This window comes from Sturnira hondurensis, unplaced genomic scaffold (genome assembly GCF_014824575.4).
Source record: "Sturnira hondurensis isolate 20B ecotype Veracruz unplaced genomic scaffold, ASM1482457v3 Scaffold0021354, whole genome shotgun sequence".
Lineage (NCBI taxonomy): Eukaryota > Metazoa > Chordata > Mammalia > Chiroptera > Phyllostomidae > Sturnira > Sturnira hondurensis.
In genome coordinates this window covers 18,567,161-18,586,061 of record NW_028093985.1, presented here as the reverse complement: position 1 = coordinate 18,586,061, position 18,901 = coordinate 18,567,161, and the positions used below count along the sequence as shown (strand labels likewise).

General features: G+C 36.1%; 1 protein-coding gene across 1 annotated transcript in view; it reads left to right on the top strand.

Annotated features, from left to right (window-relative positions):
- Positions 1-18,901, top strand: part of KIAA0825 (KIAA0825 ortholog) — a 391,792-nt gene that overhangs the window by 32,611 nt on the left and 340,280 nt on the right. Inside the window, exon 3 of the mRNA XM_037032449.1 lies at positions 17,466-17,597. Within this exon, the coding sequence (XP_036888344.1) occupies positions 17,467-17,597 (131 nt within the window). The 5' untranslated portion in view covers position 17,466. The remainder of the gene's footprint in view (positions 1-17,465; positions 17,598-18,901) is intronic.

The following is an 18,901-nucleotide window of genomic DNA, read 5'->3' as shown; positions in this document are numbered from 1 at the left end:
AGGTTCCCATAACTGTAGGGGGAATGCAGTCCTAGCGTAGACAGAAAACACTCCCAGAAATACTTTACCGTTTGAAACTTTTAGACTTAAGTTTAACAAATCAACTTCCGAGATATAATAGTCCTTAGTATGGTTTACACTATAACTTTTATTCTAATACTCTACAAACATTTATTTTCATTCTGGCTTTTTGGAAGGTTTACATTGTGTATATAAAGGCACATTAATTAGTATAGAGTGGACTTTTTAATATGTGTCAAGAACATCAGATTTATTATAATTGGATGCATAGAACTGTTCTAGAAATTTGACTTTGAAGTCAGGTCAGTCTAAAATGATTTAAAAATCTCTTTAGATTTCATTCTTAGAACCTGTTTTTTCATGGTATCTTGGAGTCAGATTTTAACTTTTACATTTTAGTTTTACTGAGCTGTTACTTTTAAAAATTACATCAAGTTGTATTATATATATTTAGACATGTTTTAGTCATTAAAGCACCTAATGTAAGTAGTTTTTATTGCTGAAATCTATGCCTTCACATTATCTCTTATACATTCATTTTGATCCCTCAGCTTTGGTATACAATTTATCTTTTACTATAAAAATGTTGGGTTCTTTCCTCACAATTACAGTCATTGGTCTGATAATCCTGTGAGTCGATCTACACAAAACAAGAAGCTCATATCAAACTCCTGGCAGGTTTAGTTAAAATTAAAATTCATGCTCAACTGTAGAGATTGTCAAGTGTGGAAATAATATTTGTCCAGCTGGACAGCTTTCTTTTGTAGTTGCTAAATGAAAGTTGAGATTCTGTCTGCTCCTTGAAAGCTTCTGTGTCATGAAGGTAATTTGGACTGTTTGTGGTTTGACAGGGATTATTAAAATCAGATGAAGTGAAGGGAAGCAAGTGTGAGAAAGCAAAATTGACACTGACACTCTCTATTATTTGCAGCTTGAATCATGATGACTATGTTGATATGATAGATTCACTGCTGAGATATGTTAAGCAGCAAATAAAGTAAAAAGCAAGTATAGTGATGGATTTTTAGATTTAGCATGTAAAGAAATCCGATACTTACTTTCACTGATTGCCTTTTAAATAATATTTTTCAGGTCATTTCATATGGATTTACTTTAACCAATAACAAATTACCTTATTGAATTATAGAATTAAAAAATGTACTATAAAGGCAAGATTAAAGTAATAGACCACATGATAAAAATAATAGAATTTTAAAACTAAGTTTTAAAAGAATATTATTATTTAATTGTTTTTTCTTGATGGAAATGAAAAAGCATTTTAAGGCATCACATTTACATTTTATTTGATAGTTTAAATGTTAAATCCTGATTTTTCATTACAAGTGTATTTTCATCCCATTCATAATTTCTAAAAAAATAGTTTGTTGTTAAAAGGGACTGTTATATATCAGATTGGTATACCAATCTGTTAAACCACGATTGTAGATAACCTTTTTTCTGGTTAAAGATAACATACAAATTATGTTATCATAGTCATATGTTGCCTACAAATAGTATTATGAGCACTGATAAAGTTAATGCCCTCCACGAATGTGATTTTCAACTAAAACCATCCTTAGTAGAGGGAGTTATAGCTAGGAAGCTATTTCAAGATGTCAGTTAAGGATAGTAATAGAAGAAAAATATAATTAAACATGAAGAATTATTTGTAAAACAAAAACAAGGTAAAGGGCCTGGAGTTGTCCTATGCATTATAGAAATCCTTCAGTGAAATGATCTGATTTGGCTTGTAAAACATGAAGTCTATTGCCAGTATGTAGTGTGGACACCAACCTGATGTTCTGTAATTTAGTTCAATTCAATGCTAACACTATTTGGACTTAGTGCAGACTCCACAAGTTAAGGGCTCGGTCCCATGAGGCTGCCCCCACTTCAGACATAGCCACAGGTAGGATCTTCAAGGGACACCGACTTCCTCCTGGCTGACTACAAATTTGGGGATTCCTGTAAATCCCCTCTAGTTTATTAATTCATTGGAATGATTCACAGAACTCAGGAAAGCACTGTATTTCTAATTACAGTTTTATTAAAAGCATACACTCAAGAATGGCCAAATTAGATGCATAGGACAAAGGGAGGCGGGGGAAAATGAAGGGCAAAAGCCAAATACATATATATTTTTATTATACCACAAGGTGTGAGTCCTGAAGGCCACATAAGAGGGGTTTTTTTCTTTTTTCAGCAGGCAGGAAATAACATCAATTTGTTTATAGTGGTAGCAGACAGAGGGAGAGCAATTTGAGAGTGTTTGGTGACCATTAAGGGCACTAGAGAAAGAAAGGGTCAAAGAATCTGGTGACTATTGAAGACAGGGGTCAGCAAATGTTTTCTGTTAAGAGACAGTACATATTTTAGGGTCTATGGGCCATATATAACCACTGTATAATCTTCTCTTCTGTTTGTTTTTATTTTTACAACTCATTAGAAGCGTAAAAACCATTCTTAGCTTACAGGGCATGGAAAAAACAGACTGCACCACCATTTGCTGACACCTCATACTAAGGTACTAGGGTAAGGGAGGGAGTGATTAGGTAGGTGGTGACCCCATAATAGAGGAAGAAAAGCCAGATTTAGGAAAAGATTTTGGATTAAACTGTGGACATGTTGAGTGCAAGGGACCTTTTGAATCAGTGAAGTGAAATCGTCTAATATGGGCTTGGAAATATGTGTGGGGGTTTTGGAAGAACTAAGTTTAGAGAGACAGACTGAATTTCTATGATCAAGATAGTAGGTGAAAAGCATGTTGAATACAGTGAATACTAAGAATGCCAGCATGAAATGCATAAGAAGAGAGAAGAGAAAGAAAGATTTATTCGTTTTCCTCTCCCAAGTTAGTCAAGGGGAAAGGAAATTTCAGAAGACTACAAAATTAGAATTAATAGAAAAAGTTTTTTCTGAGGTCCAAGGGGGAGAAAAATCCAACTAATAAAAATAAAACAAAAATTTTTTAAAAATTAAAACTTCACAGAAAAACACACATCTACTCTGATAAAATTACATGAGAAGAAGGTAGTGGCTTTGAATGACAAATGCCCAGGGAAAAGTATTTAAAACGAGAAGCCAGTCTAGAAAGATCCCTGTGGTGAATGTCAGTGTTTAATGACGAGATGAGAGAAGAGCCAATTTAGATATTTGTTAGTTTAATAAAAACTACTTTGGTTAATTGAAGCAAGCAAGAAAGAAAAAAGAAAAAGTGGCTGGTGGCAGTGCACTTCCTCTTGGAAGGCTGGAGTTAACTTGATCAGTTAACTTTCAAAATTCATTTTGAAATTTGAAATAGTGTCAGCCTGATGCTTCAGCTTCGGTCAACTGTTTAATCCTGGAACAATTAGTTATGACCAGGAAAGGTGGATGGGTCCTCTAGCATAGAAATGGACAACATTGTATATTTCAAATTAAAAAGAAGAAGAAATTTTGTGAGCTTGCCAGCTACCCAAAGTGGGGACTCTTACCCAGAGCACATGAATAAATGTGTGAAAGACACGAAGAGAACTGGGAACCCATAATACTTAGGAAGATTGGCAAGAGAGAAGACAACTTCAAGGAAGAAGTAGGTATCAGTTCCAAACAGTGCAGAGATTAAGTATGACAGGGACTGAAAAATATTTTGTCAGTTTCAGTATAAGAATAGAGGCAGAATCCAGATCACTCTGGGTTGAGAAGTGAATGAGAGGTGAGAATATGAAATTAGGAACTATGGACTGCAATTTTAATGTGGTGGGCTATGAAAGGAAGAGGGAGGCGTCTGATGGTGGGTTTTGTTGGTTTCTGACAAGCAAGAAACTTGAACTTATTATAGTCAGCTGGAAGGGATATTGATACTATAGCACATGATAATTGATGGAGCAAAATCTCCAGAAACCATAAAAGGGTATTTCAAAGGAGACATTTATCCATCAAATTAATGTTAAGTTAATAACATTGTTAAAATTTAAGAGAACAGTATCACATTAATATGGCTAGCTAATTAATATTAGTAACATTTCAGGAGAAATTCTTAAACCCTTGAACCATACTTTAAGAACCCTAATTCTTTTAGAAGTACCCATTTATATACAAAGTACATGCTAAATTCAAATTATTCTAATCTAGTTGTTAAAACAAAGTTACTTAAAATGTAATTGACATCTCACAAGCTATGTTTGTTATTCCCACTTGATACATAGTACAACTGCTTTTCTTAAAGTGCTCCATCTCTTAAACTTTCTACTAATGCAGATGTACTATTTTCTTAGTAAAATTACTAAGATTTTACTATGCTTGAAACTTCATTAGTTAATCATTGCTTCTATGATCTATGGTATTATTTAGATCTAATCTCAAGCTATATGATAATTTCATGACTTTAAAATCATGTGAAATGTTTGCATGCAAAGTTATAAAAATGAAAAAATTAAAATTTGTTTTCACATATCATAGTCTCATTGTTACATTAAAGCAAGAGATGGCCAGGATTGCATATTAAAGATAATAAATAGTTATCAAAATGAAAATATTTTCTAGAAAGAGAAGTGCATTGAAAACTAAAGAAAGCAATGTCAGATTTGGTGAGTAAAGCATATGACAATTAATTCTGTTTGCTTGTCAAGCTACAATAGCATATGCTGACTGATCCTGTCAATTTCTACTTCATACATACACACACACACACATATATATACCAACCAGTACATCACTAATAGAGGAGCTACAATGAAATATTTTGCATTTTGTTAAAAGGGATTTTAATAACTGTATTATGTTAATACGAGCAGTTTGGGGCTCTATATTAATAGTCTAGCCCATATAATTATAATAATAATACCTTCCACAATTATTTATGGAAAGGGTAGCAGTCTACAGGAAAACCTAATATACAGGTGAGAGTTGAAAAATAAATTGAATAGAATAACAAGGGTTTTTTTTATTTTCTAATATAAGATTTTAATGCATAAGGTATTCTAAGTGACTCAACAAATTGAAATCTCCCCGTGAGTTGCTTCTCAGTCTTTGAGGGAAGCTAAAATATTAAATTTTTAACTTCTAGTAATTGATTAAAAGGAACGAATTACTGACAACTCTGAAGTATCACAATGAAAGATCTAGCCTTAAAAAAATTGGAGGGGAGATTACATAGATTCCATAGTGAAGAAAATTTATAATGCTGTCAAATATATAAGCCAGTAAACAAATCAACATGTGTAAGAGGTAAAGTAATTTTTTTTAAACTATGGCTATATACAGAGAGATATTTTATATTTAGCATTGCAACTAAGGACAGATGTTGAAGCAGCCTGAATCCCAGCCTTCCTATGTCAGTGATTTTGGGCAAATCATGAACCTCTCTATGACTCAGTTTCCACATCCTTCGTATGAGGATTATAAATTTGTCTTTGTGTGTGGAGATTATTTTATTTTGTTGTTCTTTATTATTTATTTGACTTTATTTAATTTTTTATTGAATTCATTGGGGTGACATTGGCTCATAAAACCATACCTGTTTCAAGTGTGTAACTCAATAACACTTGTCTGCACACTCCATCATGCATCTATCGTCCCAAGCAATGTCTCTTTCTGTCTCCTTTTTCTCCCGCTTTTCCCATCTCCACCTACCTCCACCCTCTTTTCCTCTGGCTACCACCACACTGTTATACTGTTGTCTATGTGTATGTGATATGCATGTGTGTCTGTGTGTGTTTTGGGGGGTTAGTCTCTTCACCTTCCTTCATCCAGTCCTCCATCACCCCTCTCCTCTGAGAGTTGTCAGTCTGTTCCATGTATCCATGCCTCTCTGTTTCTGTTTTGTTCATTAGATTCCACATATAAGTGAGATCATATGGTGTTTTGTCTTTCTCTTACTGGCTTATTTCACTTAGCATAATAATCTCTAGGTCCATTCATGCTGTTGCAGAAGGTAAGATTTGTTTTTCTCTTTTTTTTACTGCCAAGTACTATTCCATTGTGTGAATGCACTGCTTTTTTATCCATTCATCTATTGATGGGCACTTGGGCTGTTTCCATATCTTGGCAATTGTAAATAATGCTGCAATGAACATAGGGCTACATATATTCTTTTGAATTGGTGCTTTGGGATTCTTAAGATATATTCCCAGAAGTGAGAGAGATTGTTGGGTCAAAAGGAAGTTCCGTTTTAAATTTTTTGAGGAAATTCCATAATGTTTTCCACAGTGGCTGCACTAATCTTCATTGCCACCAACAGTGTACAAGGGTTCCCTTTTCTTTACATCCTCAGAAGCACTAGTTGTTGGTTGATTTATTGATGATGGCTATTCTGAGAGGTATGAAGCTATATCTCATTTTGGTTTTAATTTGCATATCTCTGATGATTAGTGATGTTGAGCATTTTTTCATATGCCTATTGGCCATCTATATGTCCTCTCTGGAGAAGTGTTTATTCAGGTTCTTTATCCATTTTTTAATTGGATTTTTTGTCTTCTTGGTATTGGGTTGTGTAGTTCTTTATGTATTTTGCATATTAACCCTTTATAAAATATATTGTTGGCCAATATGTTCTCCCATTCAGTGGGTTCCCTTTTCATTTTGTTGGTGGTTTCTTTCACTGTGCAAAAGCTTTTTAGTTTGCTCTACTCCCATTGTTTATGTTTTTCTTTGTTTCCCTTTACCAAGTAGATGTATTAGCAAAAAATATTGGTATATAAGAGATGTCTAAGATGTTTTCTTCTAGGATTTTTATGGATTCATGATTTAGCATTTAAGTCTTTTGTTTATTTTGAGCTTATTCCCTGTGTATGATGTAAGTTGGTGGTGTAGTTTCATTTTTTTTGCATGTCATGCATGGTCCAATTTTCCCAATACCATTTATTGAAGGGACTGTCTTTACTCTATTTTATGTTACCATTTTATCCTACCTCCTCTGTCAGATATTAATTGAGCATAAAGGTATGGGTTTATCTATGGGTTGTCTCTTCTGTTCCATTGATCTGTATGCCTGTTTGCATGCCTGGACCATGCTGTTTTCATTACAATGGCTTCATAGTATATTTTGATAACAGGCATTGTGATCCCTCCACCTTTGTTCTTTTTCAAGATTGCTTGGGCTGTTTGGGGTCTTTTTGGTTCCATATAAATTTTTGGAATATTTTTTTCTAGATCTGTGAAATATGCCATTGGTATTTTAATAAGAATTGTATTGAATCTATAGATTGCTTTGGGTAGTAAGGGCATTTTAATGATGTTAATTATTCCAGTGCATGAGTACAGTATATGCTTCTGCTTATTTGTGTCTTCCTTACCTTTAAATTATAACTCAGTGAATGAGTTCACTAACTTATATAAAATTTTCTAGATTTAGTAAAAATTAAATTTTGAATTATATTATGTTGGCAGGACCTTATGAGTGATACAGGAAGATTGATTTGTAATTAGATAAGAATGGGAAAGTAAAAATGAACCAGGCCAGAAAAGGCTGGTTCAGTTTAACAATGATGACATGATGAAAGTTAATTTTCACTTTGCTTTTAATCAGATCAGCAACTCAAGCCAAACCAACAATACAAAGAATAATACAAATAATATAAAGAATATATAAGGATACATGATGCTTTTCAAGATATGATTCTCTGATTCCCTTTCCTTCTGGAGGCTCATGTCCAAAGTCAGTTGGTCTCAGAAATCTTTTGCTGGGGAAGAGTGTGCCAAGTCAGAGTAGCTCAGAAACATGTGCTAGTTGCTTCTTAGAATATTTTAGGGAGCTGGGATTTTCAGGGTGGAATATCAATGCAAGGCATCTATCTATTACTATAAAAGAATGTCTGGATTCCTCACATTTTTTAACATGTTATTTATTGCTATGCTATAGGTATCACTTTAGCTTTCTATATGGTAGTCCTGGGGAAGGAAAAAGAAAATAGTTAAAAAATGGATCTGAGAGTCCAACATACAAGAAAAATGATGGTATTGACAAGGGAAATAGTCCATTGGGAGAGTTAATTTGGGGGGGTGTTAGGAATATGTATGTCTCTTATCATTTCTTAAGAGAATGTAACAAATTTATAGCTGGAAGAAACCTTAGAGCCTATAAATCCATTCACTTCATTTTATAAATGAGGAACATGAGTTCCTTCCCTCTGAGTGATGTACCCAAATCCGTACAGACAGAGCAGGACCAGGATCAGGACTCCAATCCATTGATTCTTTGTTCAATGAAACTTGTTGAGCGTTCTACCTTCTATAAAGGTAGAATGTGTAGTTATTTTCAATTAATCAGGACACTCCACCCCTTACCATGTTCTTTAATGGTGTTTATTTTAGGTTAGACAATGATACTGAATACTCACCTCAGGTGAGTCAGAGCCGGTGGCAACAGTAAGTCCACAGTCTGTGCACAGGAGGTGTATGACGCCTCACTGGCTTTTTTTGCAGAGGAAAGATTACATGGTCCTATTGTTTCCCTTTACTAACTTAGTTGCAGTGTGGATTTCTCCCCAATGGTTAGTTTTTCAATCTTCTTTCCAGTCCTTTCTAAGCATTTATTCGTTGGTTATAAGAAAAATGTCATTCTGGGTTTTTCTTATTGAAGAACCAGAAAAAAGATAAGTACTCTAACCATTACATATATTTAAACTAGAAAAAAGAAAAGAAAATACCATACAATAGAAAAGTATCATTTTAAAATACGTTAAAGGACAAGTGAGATTTCTAAATTTGGATGGGGGGAGCTTTCTTTTGGTTGCATAAAGTAGATTTTTTATTGCTTTATTGTAATGTTTTCTGGCATTGCTTATAATATGTTCATATTTTATTATAGTCACTGTTCTTAGGAATCTATAACTCAACTGTTAATTTGCCTACAGCTGAAACATGATCTACAGATGTTTGACTTAGATACAGTTCTTCAAACAACTCATTTTTAAAGGCAATAATTAATATTTGATTGGATGTTTACACGTGTTTGAAATATTAAGCACTGTTTTTAATCATATACAAAAATAATCAGACATTATAGGAGAATGAACATTTAAAAACAATATCATGAATAGCAATTTCAAAAATAAAGTTATTGTGCTTTAAGAGCTATAGCTCCCATTTTTTATTGATCATGGATTAGGGTAATAGACCTCATTTGTTATGTCATTTTATTATTGTCTCCCTGATGACAATTTCACATTTGGAAATATAGGAACATAAAGAGGTTATGAAAACTGTATCTTGGGCCACAACTTCACTGCCTCTTCCTTTTCCCCCCTAAATTTTTTAGTTCTACCTTTCTTTTTTTTTAAAAAAAATGACTATTTCTTTTCTTTTAGAGAGAAGGGAAGGGAGGGAGAAGAAGAGGAAGAGAAACATCAATGTGTGGTTGCCTCTCACTTGGCCCCCACACTGGGGACCTGGCCCACAACCCAGGCGTGTGCCCTAGCTCTGAATCGAACCAATGACCCTTTGGTTCACAGGCCCATACTCAATCCACACTCAAGCCAGGGCTATTCTGCCTTTCTGAAATAATACTGAAGTATTTGCCAAATTATATTGGTCCCTCAATAATTTACTTTTCTGTTGTTGAGGTCATAGTTATGTTTACAAAATAGCAGGTGATCTTTTTACCGACTCCCTTTTTTATGTCCTTATTCTTTTTACTGTCACCTCTCCGTGTGAGGAGAGATTGTCCAGTCTCTCTGTGCTCCTTCATGATGCCCAGCAAGGGAAGACATACTGTGGGCCCACGAAGTGCATGTAAGGGAATAGGAGATTGGTGCCTATAGTCATGCCCACAGTCTTGTAGGGATTACTGCCAATCTAAAGAGAAAACTTCCAAATCCAAGCTTCAGCATTGCTTACCACAGTCTACTCTCCATTATTTATCTCTTATTTCATGCTGTGCACCACTATTTACTTGAGTTAGTTTTCTTATCCTATTGGTAATATTTTGCCCATCATATTTTTTTCCATTACACAGCATATTAAGCTTGCTGCTTCTTTACCTAAAAGGTGACTCTTGTTTCTCTTACCATTCATCACCTTGGAACTGTATAAGTATGGAAACGTCATAGATTTATACCAGTCATGTGAAAACTGTGACCCGTCATCATTCTGGTACCCTATCATTGGTATGAAATGGCATTCCTTTAATTCATTCTCTGTGTTTATTGATTAACTCTTCTATAATGGTTAGAGAAAAATCACACAACCATGTAGATAGGAAATCTTTCAAAATCACGATTGCCAGCCTTATCTGAGTCCTCTGCATGTTGCAATTTACTACGGTTTTACTCCAGAACTGATTTCAGTGAAGAATGTAACACACACATTCATTATCAAAATAATACATTTTTTCTTTTAACAGCATTTGCAAGCACAAATAATACAAAATAACACAAAAGGTTGGTGAAATGATAATAGTCAAGAGATATTTGGAAATTGTGTAATTTTTTAATTAGACTTTGCAAGAAATGATAAACACCAGTTGGCAAGGGAGAATTTTTAAGGATTGAAGATGTTTCAAATAAAAAGAGGTAGAAAATGTAAAATAAAAAATCATAGTCCCCTGTGAGCAGGGGTAATTGTTTTTTAAAGTATTTTTACTAATTATATATGAAATGATAAGTACTTATTGCAAAAACAGAAAAATGTTAAGTATAAAAAAGTCAGCAAAAATTAGCCATAGTCTAAACATCCAGGGATAACCATTTTAACATTTTGGTTAGTGTGATTTCTAGAAAAATATGTTTTCTATGCAGTAAGTGATTAATTTCTCAAGATATGAGCATCCTCAAGTTTTAGAGCCAACCAGATCGAGGTGCAAACTGTGTCCCAGACACTGAGTAGCTGTGTCATATGGATGTGCTAGTTAATCTTTTTGGGCCCTAGTTCTCTCCTCTATAAATTAGGATATGAATTATTTGTAGAGTTATTATGAGAATTAAAGATGATGTACGTAAAATACCTTGTACAGAGTAGATACACAACAGATCATATTGCTATTCTGCTATTATTTTTAAGCTTACTTCCATACATAATTTCTTAAGTTTTGAATGTGTTGTATGAATTAATGAGGCTTTATAGTATTGGCAAATTGGTACAGTTCTGAAACAGAGTATTGATACTGTAACTTGTAACCCCTTATAACAAAGAAGTTTGCTGTGAACACAAAATATTTATAAATTGGAGTTCTGTACGAGAACCTTCAGCCATCAAATCTTTTTATTACTAAAGTCAAATTTTGTTTTTTGCAACAGGTTTTGAATAATTCATCATCTGAGGAGTTAGACTACCCCAAATTATTTAAATGTATGCAAATATAAAAACTAAATTTATTATTAGTAATGATGGGCATTGGATTTAGAAGTGACTGTTCTGATAATAGCAGTAGCTAGTTAAGCTGCTAGGGAGATATAAAGATATCGAACTTATTGATTATATGGAAATATTGAGGTTTTGGTGTCCTAAAAAAGTATAACTTCTGATGGACATGAGGTTTCCTACCATTTACCTTATGTATTTTTTGTTTTGTTTTGTTTTAGCCTGATTTCAATGTAATATTTATTATGGGAAATTTAGATAAATATTTGTTTTTAAATGAGAAATTACAGCATTTACTGCAAAATGCTTTGAACGAAAAAATATCCAACTGTACTAGGATTTAGCTATTTTATTTTACTTTCTATATTTTTTAGTTTGTTGATTATGCTATTACAGTTCTCCCAATTCTTTCTCCTTTTCATTCCTCTCTGTTCGGCAACCCCTCCAACCCGCATTTCCACCCTCCTTTAGTTCTCATCATGGGTTGTACATATAAGTTCTTCGGCTTCTCCATTTCCTGTACTGTTCTTAACCTATTTTGTACCTACCATTTATTCTTCCTATTCCCTATACCTTTTCCCCCATTCTCGCCTTCCCTACTGAATACCTTCCATGTGATCTCCATTCTGTGATTCTGTTCCTGTTCAAGTTGTCTGCTTAGTTTTGTTCGTTATTGTTTTTTAGGTTCAGTTGTTGGTCAAGTTGTGAGTTTGGTATCATTTTACTGTTCACAGTTTTGATCTTCTCCTTTTTCTTACATAACTCCCTTTAACATTTCATTTAATGAGGGCTTGGTGATGATGAACTCCTTTAACTTGACCTTATCTGGGAAGCACTTTATCTGCCCTCCCTTTCTAAAGGATAGCTTTGCTGGATAGAGTAATGTTGGATGTAGGTCCTTGCCTTTTATGACTTTAAATACTTCTTTCCAGCCTTTCTTACCTGTAAGGTTTCTTTTGAGAAATCAGCTGATAGTCTTTTGGGAACTCCAAGGTAACTCCGTGCTTTCTCTTGCTGCTTTTAAGATTCTCTCCTTATCTTTAATCTTAGGTCATGCAGTTATGATGTGTCTTGGTGTGTTCCTCTTTGGGTCCAACTTGTTTGGCACTCTCTGAGCTTCCTGGACTTGCACGTGTATTTCCTTTGTCAGATTGGAGAAGGTTTCCTTCATTATTTGTTCAAATGAGTCTTTAATTTCTTTCTCTTCCTCTTCTCCCTCTGGCACCCTTATGATTCGGATGTTGGAATGCTTAAAGTTGTCCTGAAGGCTCCTAAGCTTCTCCTCATTTTTTTGAATTCTTGTTTCTTCATTTGCTCTGGTTGAATGTTTATTTCTTCCTTTTGCTCCAAATTGTTGGCTTTAATCTCATTTTGTTTAGTCTTTACTTCTTCCTTTATTTTGAGTCCACGCTCAATCATTTCTATGAGCATCTTGATTACCAGTATTTTGAGCTCTGCATCTGATAGGTGGTCTATCTATTCATTGTTTAGTTCTTTCTCTGGAGTTTTGATTTATTCTTTCTTTTGGGCCATTTTTCTTTGTCTTAGAGCACCTGTCACATTGTCAGGAGCAGAGCCTTAGGTATTCATCAGGGTGGGGCAACTCACTTTGATGCATTGTGGCACTCTATTTGTGGGAGGGATCAAAGAGAGAACAATACCAGTTGCTTGGTGCTCAGTCTGCTTTTGGTCACTTCTCCCACTACCTACAAGCAGATTGGGCCCTTCTGCTGCTGATTCCCAGGTGGGTGGTTTTGTGTACATTGTAGGACCCTGTGGGTCCCTCCAGTGCACCCTCCAGTGAGAATGGGAGTTTCTCCTGCCACTGCAACCCCCACAGATTTTTATAGCCAGAGGTTTTGAGGCTTTATTTCCCCACATGGAACCCCGAGTTGTGTGGTCTATCTTACTTCCCGGTTCTTTCTTCTGGTTTATCTGCACGTGAATGTGGGACTAGCTGCCACATTGCCCGCCCAGTCCAGTCTGCTGGCTGCCACTTTGCCACCCACCCCCTCAGCCCCAGCTTCCCATCTCCGCCCCCCTCCCACCAGTCTGGGTGAGTGTTTCTTCTTTAACTTCTTGGTTGTTTGACTTCCATATGGTTTGATTTTTCTGGCTGTTATGGTTGTTTTTTGTTTTTAAATATGTCACTGTCCCTCTTTTGGTTATGGGAGGAAGCAAAGGATAGCTACTTATGACTCTATCTTGGCTGGAATACTGATTCAGCTATTTTAAAATGTTATATCTGTGCTGTGTGGGAGGCTGAAACTTTCTTTTACCCTCAAGGTTCTTTCTGCAGATCTAATAATTAAATCCACATAGGACAGACTAACAAGAGAGAATAACCAAATTTAATGCATATGCATGCTCGGGAACCCCCACATACATGAGTGATTTGAAGACAGAAAGAGAAAATGAAGTATATATGACATTCTGCGCTGAGGATCACCTTGGGATTTCAGAGGGGAGGAAGGTCACTACAGGATGATGAGAAGAACAGATCTTGAGTAATTGTAGTAGTTTGTCCTGTTGTATAGACAGGTCAAACCAGATTTTCTCTGATCATCTCTTATGGGCTAGGTCCCAATTCGAAATTTTCTAGGTAGTTGGATGAGAGTCAGGGGCGGGCAGAAATTTCTCTTCAGATGGCAGGGTTTTTGATGTGTCAACACAAGAAATGTCCAAACCTGTAAGAACTTTTATAGTTTATTTGAACTAAAGTGACAACGATGGCCAGGAAATAAAACCTGAACAGACTGAGAAATGCTCCAGAAAATGTCAGTTTTGCACCTTATTTTATGCATTACAATCAAAAGAGGATGCATAAGCGGGTTACATGAATTCCATTGGTGATTGATTAGGTAGACAGGAAAAAGCAAAGCAGGGGAACCTCTGGGATTGGATAAAAAATATAATGATAGACATGTGCTTGTTTACACAGGTAGGTACAGGATAGTTAACAGTCAGCAATTAACACGATGACAATAATGAGAGGATTTGTGGTCTCCCTCTGGTGTGGTGCCTGTGCTTTGAGGGGTCCAGAAAAAGGAAATTTTACATTCCAAAGGTGTATTGTCAGTAGATGCAAAAATACAATAGACAGGCTCATTTAAGGTAAAGATTGACTTTTGTCCTAGAAGATTCCAGCCTAGGACAATGACTACCCACCATAACTCACCTTTAGTTAGAAAGGTTTTAACTTCAGAACATCCTGTGTGGTTACTTTAGGTCTCTGAGTTTGTATGGCCATCATGCAGGCCTCCCCTGACCTTGTCAGGTTTGATGTGTGGCCCCTTTCATCCAAAGTTGCCTTTAGCTCAGAATAACCCACAAACCAGTGGGGTACATCTTGGGGTGACTCTTTTCAACCACTACAGTTCTTGTTCTGTATTTGGAACTAATTGAATTTACAAATGACAAATCTTGGATACTGTAGACTTTTACATGAAAACATTTTAATTGGGTGTTTTTCTTTTGAAATAGTACCTTTAAAGTATAGTAAAAGCTTTATCCTCAGACTAATTCTTCATTTTAGATAGGGCTTGGAAATCTTCAGCTTTGCTTTCACCTACCTTCCTAATCTATCACCAGTGGATTCCATGTAACCCACTTATTCATCTTCTGTTTGATTGTAATGTACAAAATAAGACGTAAAACTGCTCTTTCCAGAACATTTTCTTAGTCTGTCGAGGTTTTGCTTCTTGTCTATTGTTGTCACTTTAGCTCAAATAAACTCACAAAAATTTTTACAGGTATGGATGTTTCTTGCGTTGACATTTTATTATAGTGTAATAAATTAGCTGAAATTATCAATAATTAAATAATTTAAGATGATGAATTTCATTAGTATTATAGACTCTACAAAAGTTTTTATAGACGGCTTTTCAAGTAACATTGTGATTTATCCAAAGTAAAACCACATTTACCTAAACCTTTTTTGTTAATATTTAGGTTATATGTATTTGTTACCATTTAATGTTTAAATTTATCATTCATTTATACCATCAGTCATCAAAATATTTCGTAAGCACTATTTTATGTCCAAAAAGAACATATCCCTAGATGAAACAGTTCATATGTAACAGGGTGCAGAGCATGGGTTCCCTGGAAAGAGAGGAAACCTCTAGTCCCACAAAAGTCAGGAGGTGGGTAGGGAAAGAGGGGGGTAGTACAGTGTTTAAGGCACACTGCATCACAAAGGCAGATTAACAGCCCTGCCATCCTGAAGGGAAGAAGGCTGCTGCCTGGGGCAAAATTGTGTACTTGACTGTGAGAACAAGCTCCAGTGGAGTGACTCCTGATGGGGGGGGCACGAGGGTCGGGGGACAATGGGGGGTAAAGAGGTGGGGAGCTCATTACAGAGCCTGCTTGAGCTTTGGGAGGTGGATGTGCATCCAGTTGCCCATGTCTTGCTGGGAACTCTTGCCCTGACTAAAGATGGCAGCCAAAAGAGAGTCATAGACACTGGGGAGCTGACAAAAATGGCAGACACTAAGGTGCCATAGGAAGAGCCAGATGTTCAGCCACAAGAGGAAGGTGTGAGCCAAGTGTTTAACTTAGAGCAGACCAAGTAATGGGACGTCTGAAGGGAAGATTGCCATGAGTTCAGGAGTATGCCACAAAGGAGGTTGGAAAGTCTGCCAGGAGGTCTAGAGACAAAGGCAGCAGAGCTGGTGGAGCTGTAGGACCTCCCTGGCCAAGCACACAGACACGTAGGAGATGTTTGGAGCTTCACTGTGACCAGGAGACCGGGGCTTAAGGAGAAGTCACTCTCCTGGTATGGAATCTCTTGGTACAGGACTTCAGAACTTGATGAAAGCTGTCTCCCTCTGTGTTTTTGACATTTGGATGTTCTGGGCTTCTGGCCCTGCTCCCCACATAGCTTGGGAGCACTCATGGGACCAGGAGATGTGGGGCCCATCAGGAACTTAGACCCTGTAGGGAATGAGGGCTCACTCCTGGAGGCAGGATTCCATGCTGGGTTCATGTGCCTCCCTGGGCTTCCACCCTGTGGGACAGGGTAACACCACACATGGTTTTCTGAACCATAGAGACTGGGAACAGTGCACTACAGATACTGAAGGAGAGACCTGCTGCAAGAGAATGCCGATCCTGCAAACCACAAGTGCACATTCCAGAGATGATGGAGATCCGTTTGCATGACCAGCTTAATGACAGATATGGAAACGGGGACTTTTTGAGCCTTTCAGGGAGAAGGAAAGTTCCGGGTCTTGTGGGAGAAAGAGCTGTGAGCAGGAATGCTCTCAGCAACCCTCCAGATTGGAACCCTGTTAATAAAAACCTATTTCCTTCAACACAAATCACTGAGTCATGTGACTCAAAGGTGCCAAGTGGCCAAGCCCCAGTTTGCACAGTTACACACACACTTTGTACCAACTCTGTCATTCTTAGTCTATCTCATTGGCCTGATCTACTTGCTCATATAGCACAACTTGTGCTAAACAGATAAAATATCTGTTTATGTGTTTTTCAAATCGACCTTCCCCACTGGAATGAAAACTCCATAAAGGCAGGAACTTTGAGTTGTTGCAGCTTTATCCCCAGCTTGTACAGCAGTGCTTCTTACTTATCAAACCATTTAATAAACACATATGAATGAATGGATGAATAATGCTTTGATAGTGAGAAAGTATGTATCTTTAAGGAGTAGCATATTTAAATTTTATTTATCAATATGTATGCCAGAGAGGAGAATTTCCTGCCGTTTCCATATATAAAGAGGGCCAGGAGATGAGGCCCGAACAATTCTGAGGTTACAATGTCTAGATCAGTTTGTTGGTAAGGGAGGACGGAAGGTGTTAAAGTCTCTCTACAACCACTTTTGTTCACAGCGGTCTGTGAGGTTTTGTGATTTACTTCACAGCTCTTGGTACAGTGAGAAGCAGCATGATGTTTGTTAGTGGTCTCTGAGGGGTGCTGTTTTGTTCAGCTTTCAAACTACAGGCAAGTGTGAAAATTAGGTCACACCTCATGAAATTTAAATAACAAAACACTTTACCTAGCTTAATAATACCCTAGTTCTTCTACTGCTGTATTTCATTTTGCCTAAAATGGGAATTATTTGTTTTGATTTACTGTCACAGTTTGAGATAGGCTTTTTTCTTTATTTTGGTATAACTAACATGTTTTTTATTCTTGTTCCTCAGAATGGATTGGGGAGATGAATATTCCCGTAATTCTTTTGACCTACATTGTTTGTTAAATTCATTTCCTGGAGACTCAGAGTTTAAGCAGATCTTCAGTGACATTGATGAAAAGATAGAACAAAATGCTGCAAGGTAAATATTGCTAATTATTTAAAGCAAGTTGGTTTCATGTTCAATTTACATGAATTTTACCTACTGTTTCCTACTGTTAGATGACTTTAGGTTTTCAATGTCATTAACTTTGCTGAAAAAAATGGGTAAGACCTTTCTCCCTAAGTTTTAATGTGATTTTCCTTATTTGATTAGTACTTTAAATAAAACTAAAAAAAAAGGTGCTGCCTTTAAGTACATAAATTAAAGTTTACTGAACTGCTATTAAAGATTTCTTAGATTTTGCCAATATTGTCGGCCTAGATTTCCATTAATATGTTTAGAATTAAATATTCTTATCTGATGACTAATGCACTAATTTTCAAATTTTTAAATTTGAAATTAATGTATTGAAATAAAATAATGGTATAAAACCATGAATTGTTTGAGTTGCTGAAAACAGAACATTAAAAATTATATGTATGTGTTGGGGGAAAGTCCTAAACATCTAAATTCTGGATTGATTCCAAAGAACTGGCAGGTAGCCCACCTTACTCAAATTCATAAGAGCTTTAATAAGAGAAACTTACATAACTTACATACATGGGCAGAGCAGTTGCTGATCTCAGTGGTAGCCCCCAAAAATCCTCCTCCTCCCAGGACTGGGTCCCTTTTTATAGGGGGCTAATAGTAAAACCATATAGTCATGTAGACCGTCAGAAAGAACCGTGCATTCCTCAGATAACAATAGGCAGTTATCAAACTTTATATATTCATTAAACTCCTTCCTGGGAGCATGACAATTCTTGGGTGGAATTCCTGTTTTCTGGGTAGTCAGCCAAGGCTGAGGCTACAGAGAGTTAAGATTCCAACATTTCCCAGATGCCTTTGCTGCTGGAGCCATATTGCATCTAAAGGTAGTTTCCCTGCAATATGCAATGTCTGTCCTTTTAAGCCTCCTTCTCATTTACTTGGGGGAATAGCGATTCCACAGAGAATTATGTCATATTAGCCTTCCTTACCTATTCCAGAAGTGTTAAACACTGAGGGAAGCTGGGACAGCTAAGTAGTCTCCCAATAATATATGTTCTTTGATAGAAAGTACTTTGTCTTCACATGTATTTCTGAGCCCTTAAATCAAGTCAGTTCAATTATTTAAATCCTTTGGGTCAAAAGTTCTAATAATTAACCTCATGTGGGTTACAAATATGCAAGCCATAGTAAAAATTTCTATTGTACAATATCAGTCTTTCCTCTTTTAAAATTTAACATACAGTTACATTGAATTGTCAAAGAACTGAACCAAGAAAGTAAAATGTTCCTATGATTCTCAAGTTTTATATGAG